The sequence below is a fragment of the Electrona antarctica genome (genome assembly GCF_951216825.1).
Source record: "Electrona antarctica genome assembly, chromosome: 14".
NCBI classification, from domain to species: Eukaryota; Metazoa; Chordata; class Actinopteri; order Myctophiformes; family Myctophidae; genus Electrona; species Electrona antarctica.
The window spans coordinates 44511073-44520657 of NC_136795.1; the positions used below are offsets into that span (position 1 = coordinate 44511073).

General features: G+C 43.3%; 1 protein-coding gene across 1 annotated transcript; it reads left to right on the forward strand.

Moving 5' to 3' along the window:
• Positions 1–2820: 2820 nt before the first annotated feature.
• Positions 2821–8547, forward strand: LOC306937229 (keratin, type I cytoskeletal 50 kDa-like; the record flags this gene model as incomplete). Its single annotated transcript, XM_079520894.1, has 7 exons — positions 2821–3269; positions 4336–4418; positions 5151–5307; positions 5783–5944; positions 6580–6705; positions 7785–8005; positions 8430–8547. The coding sequence occupies exons 1-7, from the start codon at positions 2826–2828 to the stop codon at positions 8545–8547; spliced, it is 1311 nt and encodes a 436-aa protein (XP_079377020.1). The 5' UTR covers positions 2821–2825.
• Positions 8548–9585: the final 1038 nt, after the last annotated feature.

Genomic DNA, 9585 nt, shown 5'->3' on the forward strand with positions numbered 1-9585 from the left:
AAAAACCCACAGTGACACAGTGCTTCTTTCTGTCGTTTGAGTTTGTTTATGAATGACCCTCAATAACGTACTGTATCGCAGTGGTTTTAAAGGTTTCTGTGCTGAACGAAGGCCGTCAAAGGGCACGTCAAAATCTCGATACTGTAGGCTAAATTAAGGCCTCATAGGCTATTCCAGTTTTAGGTGATAAGGTGACCACCGTTTGGTGGTTAGTAAAAACAGAGCAATGGGTTTGGGTGAGCGGTGAGCCGCTTATCACAGCGGTGTGACGTCATGTTGCAGTTTCCCCAACCACTGGTATTCATGCTCCTAAAACTGGAGCATGAATACTATAGACCTAAATCATATGTGTGCAAAACAGCCTCTAAAATGTGTGTTATCACTTTTTGCACATGAATTAATGGAAATTAGCCCTATAGCCCTATTTCATCCTTTCACAAAAAAGAAGAAAGAAAAATACATAGAAAGTGGAAAATAGAGGCTACAAGCTCAATTGTCACATTCTTGAAATTGTGTGTGTGCGTGTGAAAAATAATTAAGAAGAAGCAACACGTGACATGGGTAAATAAAAAACATTCTCTGTTAATGCAACCACATTGCATGCTCCAAAATTCTAGACCTGACTGTATGTGAACGGTGATTTAAGAGTGCCCTCTTCTGTCAAAATGGAGAAACTGCATCAACATTCCCTCGTGCAGTATGATATGTTCCCCCATAGCAGCCTGATGACAGGCGATGCCGTTATAGGCTGGCCTTAGACCTTTGCTCTTCCTGAACTGAACTGTGGACTATATCAGGGACAAAGCACTTGGCTTTTTCTTTCTCTTGGATTATGCGGCTGACACACACTGACTCTTCGCACTTGACCCATGATAGCACCTTTATATATGTCTGTATATATCTCATCTCAGGTACTGTGTGTAAATATGTTATTATGTGTAAAAATAAATAACAGTTACAAAGTTTGTAGCAAAGGTTTGCCACATCTAATGTAGGATTTGTGGAAACGCTTTTAACTTAAACCCTTTTGGGGAAGCCCTTTTTTTGTACGACTTGTGGAAAAAGCTTCAAACTTTAAACCTTTGTTGTTTTTGTTGCCTACGGGAACAGGAGATGTAGGCACTGACCTATGGGCGGAACGTCTCGGGAGCCATTGGTTCCCAAGTCTATTACTTACAAGGCAACTCACTCAAAACACAATGTGGCGTGTTGTGCACTTCACTCCATCTTCTGGGAGTCCTACAGCAGGGGTTCTCAACGTTTTTGGCCAGGGAATACTCCCGGAAATGCTTTGGCAATGTCTCGGGACCCCCGCCCCGCCCCCTACCGACCCCAAATATAAATTGACTGCTACAATAACCTTAATAATAGAGACGATACACCATAAATAAAGACTGAAACCAGATATAATCATTAGGGAAGGTGTACTCTGTGTAGCCTACTATACTGTATGTAAACTTAATTTCCATTTTCCAGCCATTCAGTTGCACAAAAAAAAAGAACCCCTGTCCTACAGGACAGCAGCCGTATACCCACCCTCTGGAAAACATCACCCATCATACCGGTACCCAAGAAACCCCACCCCTCAGAACCTAACCGCTATAGACCCGTTGCATTAACCTCAGCAATGATGAAATGCCTGGAAAGACTGATTCTGAAACTATAGTAAAATAATCACTTATATTAGGGGATGTACTGGGTTCAAAAGTGACATCAGAAAAAGAGAAGAGAATCCGCACACTCATCTGCTCCAAAAGTTTATTATTGACCGAAGACTTCTGAACATCATTCTGCCAACTGTCAGGTCACAGCTGGACCCTTTCCAGTTCGCCTATCGGGCCACGAGGGGGACAGAGGATGCTGTCACAACTCCCATGCACACAACATCAGGTGCAGGGAACTGGCAGTCATATGACTAGCAACAGCAACTGAGAAAATAAACGCCAATTGTGTCCGGAATGTGATGATGTATGATTTTTCATAAGCCCACAGTCAGGTGACTTTTGACATGTTTGAAGGGGCCCAGCTTTGAGGGTTTGTGTAAACACAAACATTGAAGACAAAAGTCGTCAAATTGTGATGGGCCGGCATGAGATGATGTGTGATGATGTATGATGATACAAAACTAAGCTCGTGTGAGCTTGTAGATCTGCTATTTTCAGCATGCAACCAAGTGTAAAATTACTTATACTGGATCTCTTGTCCACTACTCCCCTCCTAACATTTTAGTCTAGTTTTTATTTGTTGACCATTTAAGTCACCATGTTAGCTTAGTTTTCATTTATTTTCCATTTAGTTTTCGTCAGTGAAAAATGGTAGTCGACGAACATTTTTCGTCTTAGTTTTAGTCGACGAAACACTGGTCACGACTCGAGTAAAAATGTTCTTTTCCTAGATTTAAAAAAAATATATTAGATTTGTTTTGATTTTTTAGAATTAATAGCCTACATTTTAAAACAAACTAACAAACCTAAGAAATTCCATAAAGCCGGACGACCACTATGGCTAATCTCTAATGGACCTCCATCTGATAGTGACACGCGGTCACACATCGCAGGACATTCCAACCTGCCGGACCTGTGCTGCTGATTAGCCACAAAACCAGTTATCTGGTATTCTAAATGTTCCGAAACCGCCTGGCCGCCCCTCCCTCACGTTCGCACTATAAAAGGTGCCGTTGTCAAACCTAGTGCTTCACTTCACTCACAGCCCTCTCCTCTCTCCGTCCAGAGCTTAACCTGCCCCTGCCGACCAGCCGAGAACCTCGTCCTCTCCATCCAGAGCTTAACCTGCCGCCGCCGACCAGCCGGAAACCTCACTCAGACATGTCTTTTTCCTCTGTGAGCTCTCCTCGCTCTCCCATGACGATGCCCTCCTTCGGTCAGCTATACATCGAGCCTCCCATGACGTCTATGCCCACCTGCGGTTTTAGTGTCGACCCTGCTCCCACCTATACACGTGGTCTGCGGGCCGGCAGCATGTACGGCGGAGCCGGAGGTTCCGGCGTCCGCATCTCCCAGGCCTCCATGGTCCGCAGCACCAGCTGCGTGGAGGTGTCCGGCCCCTGCATCAACATCCACGACAGCAAGAAGGCCACCATGCAGAACCTCAACGACCGCCTAGCCACCTACCTGGACCAGGTGCGCTCCCTGGAGGCGGCCAACACCGACCTGGAGCTGAAGATCAGGCAGTTCCTGGAGCAGAGGGCCGTGCCGGAGACGCACGACTGCACCGCCTTCAAGATCCAGATCAACCAACTTCAGGACCAGGTGAGAAATGAAGAGCTTTTTTCCGCGGAGTTAGTTAGGTGCTGTAGCAAACGGTGTCGATCTCATGAACTCATGTATACATTTTCGGAGCTTGGTCACACTTGGTTATTTACTTTCAACATGGCTTCGCTATTTTGTCATCATATAGGAAGATTTCTTGCAAACGTTTCCCATCATTTTCAATCATTTTCATTTCATTTTCAATGCCGATTGTACAAATGCCTTCTAAATCAGTACTTTTAATTATTTTGTACAAGCTTGCAGTGCGGCACAAAGTGACGCACTGTGAGCTTGTATATCTGCTATTTTTGAATAGCCAATGCTAACATTTTAAATGACAGATCCTTTCCCAGTCTAAATGGGTTAAAATCATTTTCAAAAATCCTGAAAATAGCAGATTTACAAGCTCAATGTATTGCTCACAAAAACCCATAGCATCAGCTTGTAGATCTGCTATTCGCTAGTCATCATAATTATGACAAAGTATAGAGGTATAAAGTAAACATTGGAAGCAACAGAACTGTGTCTGTATTAATTCATATACAATTATTGACGAATTATTTATGTTGTATTTTTAAATTGCTGACATTGCTGTCCAGACAATTTAATGAGTCTATTTTGAAACCTTTTGGAATGCTAGACTAAATGCTTGCTGAACAGGTTAGGCGTAACCATTACAGATACTCTCCTATCCTAAAGATACCCCCCCCCCCCAAAAAAAAAGAACAGGATTTAATGGGAGCCAAAGCCAAAGAGGTCCCACTAACAGGATACTGGTTATGCATCCTTGAGGTGGTAGCCCTTCTACCACCTCCCGACAAAATTAGCTAAAAGCCAGTCTAACCACTTCAGCCCTATTTTTTATATTGGCTATTCGAAAATAGCCGATCTGCAAGCTCACAGTGCGTGAGCTTAATTGCCTCTCATGGTGTACCTCAGTACCTGGCACACAATCTTTTCAGACGGGGGTCTTGGACCAAATACATTTGGGGCTCCTTGACATGAACATGTTTCACTGATCTAGCTGTTCAGCCGTTGACACTTCTACTGCTTCCTCACTCTATAGATCACCAGCTCGGTCCTTGGCAACGCTGCAATCTACCTGGCGATTGACAATGCAAAGCTGGCTTCAGATGACTTCAAAATCAAGTAAGTACGGAAACAGGCGCCAAAAAAGACAAACAAACAAAAATACTGCTTTGTTCTCTTGAGAAAATGAACACATTTTAAGCTGAGAGACACGTACTGGTTTGGGTTGTACTTCCATCGGGTGAATGACAGCATAGGAACAGAGACAGAGAACAAGTTAAGCGGGATAGTATGTTTGAGGCTGAATTTAGGCCTATTTTTGATTCTAGCTATAAGCTATATTAATAGATAGAAATAGAGTGTGCATTCTATCACAAATAAAAATGCTTATAGATAGACTAACTTATTCAGGGACTTCAGGCAAATCAATCAACATTTCAGGTTTCACATCCATGCAAATGAGCCAGAGTTAGCAATAAGCACATTTTCATCTGTAGTTTCCATGTGCAGGCTGTTAAAAGTGGTGATATACAGTAATTATCAAAACAAAAAAGACATACTGTATCATACAATACAACACAAGACAACATAGTGCAGGAGACTTGGGAACTGAAAGATTGACCTGGACTGACTTGGGTTAGGCTAACCCAGGTCACATTTTCCGAATTACTGAAAGTGTGGTAAAACATGGCTTTCAGGCTAGAATACATAATGTTGCTGGGGATTCCCTGGACCCATAGAGTTATAATATATCGCCTGGAACCCCCTCAAGGACCCCCGGGGGTCCACAGACAGACCCCACTTTGATACAACCACTGACTGTATACTGTACCGTTCCCTTCGTTACCCCAGGTATGAGGGCGAGCTGTCCATGCGCCAGTGTGTGGAGGCAGACATCGCTGGTCTGAGGAGGGTTCTGGATGAGCTGACCGTGAGCAGATCAAACGTGGAGATGCACCTTGAGGACCTGAGGGAGGAGCTGATGAGGCTGAAGATCAACCACGAGGAGGTTGGTATAGATGTCTGGAGGTCGAAGATGACGCTCAAAAGCTGTTGTAGTTCTAATGGGTGTCCTTCTTGTCTACCGGCCCTGCATGTCTCTGTCTCTTTTGACCCAAAAAACAGTTTTCTTTGTGTACACAATGTTATTAATATTATAGGGATTGGTGTCCCTATTAATTATAAGCTAAAATAAAGGAAATATCCAAGTTGATTTGAAGATATTGAAAGAAATTATAATGGTGATACAAAAGAAAGAAATAGGGCTTACGTGTTACACTTTTTACTATTTGTCATATGACTGTATATGGGGCTTAAGAGGGGACATTGACGTGCAGGCTTTTCTTTTCCTTTTTGCCATTTTGGGGGGTACTGTGGAGTATAGCCTACCGGACGGACAGTATACCAATAATCTTAAATAATCAATGAAGTCGATTCATCTGACCCAACACGTACAATAATGCCAATCTGGTGTGGTTCTCCAGGAGACGCTGATGCTGCGTTCCAAGGTGGGATGCCAGGTGAACGTGGAGATCGACGCTGCCCCTCAGGAGTGCCTGGCCACGGTCATGGAGTCCATGAGGGAACACTACGAGAGGGTTACGGCCCAGAACCGCCTGGAGCTGGAGACGTGGTTCCAGACCAAGGTAGGGCCACGCTACACAACCACTGGTTCCAAAACAGTGGTTCGGCACCCATGTCTGTGGGTCACGGACCAATTTCTATGGGTCACGGCCAGTGTTGTTTTTGGCAGCAGATTTTTTATTTTAGTTTTAGTCATAGTCTCTTGAATAGTTTTCATGTGGTTTTAGTCACATTTTAGTCACCTGGAATGTCTTAGCGTTAGTCTAGTTTTAGTCGACTAAATCTACAGTTGATTTAGTCGACTAACATGTGTTTTGGCGGGCCTTGATGCCGTCATAATGACTGATTTTACACTTGCTGAAAATAGCAGATCTACAAGCTCACGACGCGCAACGCGTTGTGCAAGTGTAAAATGTATACTGGATCTCTTGTCCACTAGTCCCCTCCTAAAATTTTTGACCATTTAGTCACCATAGCTTAGTTTTCATTTAGTTTCCATTTAGTTTTCGTCAGTGAAAAATGGTAGTCGACGAACATTTTTTCGTCTTAGTTTTAGTCGACGAAAACAACACTGGTCACGACTCGAGTAAAAATGTTCTTTTCCTAGATTTAAAAAATATATATTTGTTTTATTTTTAGAATTAATAGCCTATACAAATTCCATGAATCCCATTAACGTTGGTTTCCGTGTCCACAGACCACCGAGCTGAACCAGGAAGTCACTCAAAGAACCGTGATCCTTGACTCGTCCCGGAGTGAGATCATCGAGGTCAGACGGACGCTGCACAGTCTGGAGATCGAGCTCCAGGCCGAGATCAGCAAGGTAAGAACCGGTTTAGGGCAGAATAATGGCTTGTTGTGGTTTTTGTTTCCGCCGACTTCAGGGGCAACGCTTAGCGTTGTAGTGATGAGAAAAGCAGACTGACGTTTGGTTAGATGGTCTGCTCCTGTTCCCGCGCCTCCCAGTAATGTTCTACAATCCATTTTATGATTGGTTTAAGTATTTAAAAGGCCTTGCGAGGCAGAACCGTGAGCCTCAAAGGTACCACTATACCAAAAGTGTACGAGAACTCAGAACTGGACCCTTTATTTGTACATTGAAAGTCCAAAATGCTTGTTTTCTAGAGCCAATGTTCTGGTCCAATTGCAATGGAAAGGGGCTCTTATACATTAACTCATAATTCGATTTTTCGCGATTTAATAACCACAAAATTATTTTCTAGATTCAAGAACCAGTACTTTATTGCCATGTCAACAGAGTTGATTGGAATTTGTTTCAGAGCTCTAAAAACAGACACATAAATAGACACATAATTCACATCAGATATTCAGACAGTAGAAAAAGATACAAAAGTACAAACATCATATGAGGGAGACCAATAAATAAGAAGAATGCAAAACGTTACAATTCATGTTAAATAAATGGCAATTCATCGCAGTTCATCGTTCTTACAAAGCAGCTTCACGCTGTAAAGTGCGAGTGAAAAGCGAGTGGAAGTGGAAGGCGAACAGCCTCGGGATAAGTGCTTCTAGACAAATGACTGAAAACTATATTATTTATCAATTATCTTACAAATATCCTGTACTTTCCTAAATAGTTTTTAACCCATTCTGACCTGAGATCAGATTCTAAAAATGTCTTCTACATCCTGACAGTTTTCTGAAAAAGCTATGTTTCTGTGTCAGTCGTTCTTCGATTTTTCGAAAATAGCAGACCTACAAGCTCGTAGCGCGCCACCGAGTGGCGCGCTACGAGCTTGTAGATCTGCTATTTTTCGATAGCTAATGCATAACATAATGCTAACACCAAAAGGGGTTCCCGCCCCAAAATGGGTTAATCGATTTACAGATAAATCGTTACATTCCACTAATCCATCCCCCTCTCTTCCATGTGTGGAGCAGAAAGCGTCTCTGGAGGGCGTCCTGGACGAGACCCAGTGCGGGTACGCCAACCTGCTGGCCGGCTACCAGAGACAGGTGGGCATTCTGGAGGAGCAGCTGACCCTGCTCAGAGCCGACACGGAGGGCCAGGCTCAGGAGTACCAGAGGCTGCTGCACATGAAGACCAAGCTGGAGATGGAGATCGCCGAGTACAGGAGGCTGCTGGACGGAGACCTCGACAAGTAATATATCTGTAGATGATTTGTTAAGTTAATTTGTTAAATTTATATAGGGGGTCAACAGGCAGAGTATTGTTTATGTTTATGTTTATTGTTTATGTTTATTCAACTTTCAGCATGATCACAGGTTTTAAAAGACAGGTGCCATTAAAAACACTGAATTATTTTGCCGATCACAAATATAAAACTTCAAATCTAAAATGCAATAGCCTATCTAAAAATCCAAATGGTGTATGATGGAGTCATTGTTATGACTATTTGGGGGACTTAATTGGCATGGAAATGTTTGGGAAGCCCTGGCATGTCTTGTAACCACCCTTTGTTCCATTTGGTCTCTCTCTCTCTCTCTCTCTCTCTCTCTCTCTCTCTCTCTCTCTCTCTCTCTCTCTCTCTCTCTCTCTCTCTCTCTGTCTCTCTCTCTCTGCAGTACCAAGACCATCAAGACCACCAAGGTGGTGACCATCATACAGGAGGTGGACGAGTATGGCAACGTGCTCTCCAGCGAACGCCAGACCAGTTCCAACACCGTGGTCATCGACGAGTGATGTGTCTGACATTGTGCAGGCCCACTGGGAGCCTGATGATGTACTGTACTGCATTGTGTGTAAGCCTGATTCCCCAATAAAACCCCACAGTGACACAGTGCTTCTTTCTGTCGTTTGAGTTTGTTTATGAATGACCCTCAATAACGTACTGTATCGCAGTGGTTTTAAAGGTTTCTGTGCCGAACGAAGGCCGTCAAAGGGAACGTCAAAATCTCGATACTGTAGGATAAATTAAGGCCTCATAGGCTATTCCAGTTTTAGGTGATAAGGTGACCACCATTTGGTGGTTAGTAAAAACAGAGCAATGGGTTTGGGTGAGCGCTGAGCCGCTTATCACAGCGGTGTGACGTCATGTTGCAGTTTCCCCAACCACTGTGGTATTCATGCTTCTAAAACTGGAGCATGAATACTATAGACCTAAATCATATGTGTGCAAAACAGCCTTTAAAATGTGTGTTATCACTTTTTGCACATGAATTAATGGAAATTAAGCCTATGTAAGAAAAATACATAGAAAGTGGAAAATAGAGGCTACAAGCTCAATTGTCACATTCTTGAAAGTGTGTGCGTGCGACCCCGTGCGTGTGAAAAATAATAGATTTGATTTAGGAATTAAGAAGAAGCAACATGTGACATGGGTATACACGTGACATGGGGACACCCACGACACATGGGTAAATAAAAAACATTCTCTGTTATTGTAATGCAACCACATTGCATGCTCCAAAATTCTAGACCTGACTGTATGTGAACCGTGATTTAAGAGTGCCCTCTTCTGTCAAAATGGAGAAACTGCATCAACATTCCCTCGTGCAGTATGATATGTTCCCCCATAGCAGCCTGATGACAGGCGATGCCGTTATAGGCTGGCCTTAGACCTTTGCTCTTCCTGAACTGAACTGTGGACTATATCAGGGACAAAGCACTTGACCTTTTCTTTCTCTTGGATTATGTGGCTGATACACACTGACACACTTGACCCACGATAGCGCCTTTATATATGTCTGTCACTCATTCTTCAGATAAGGGACAAAACCT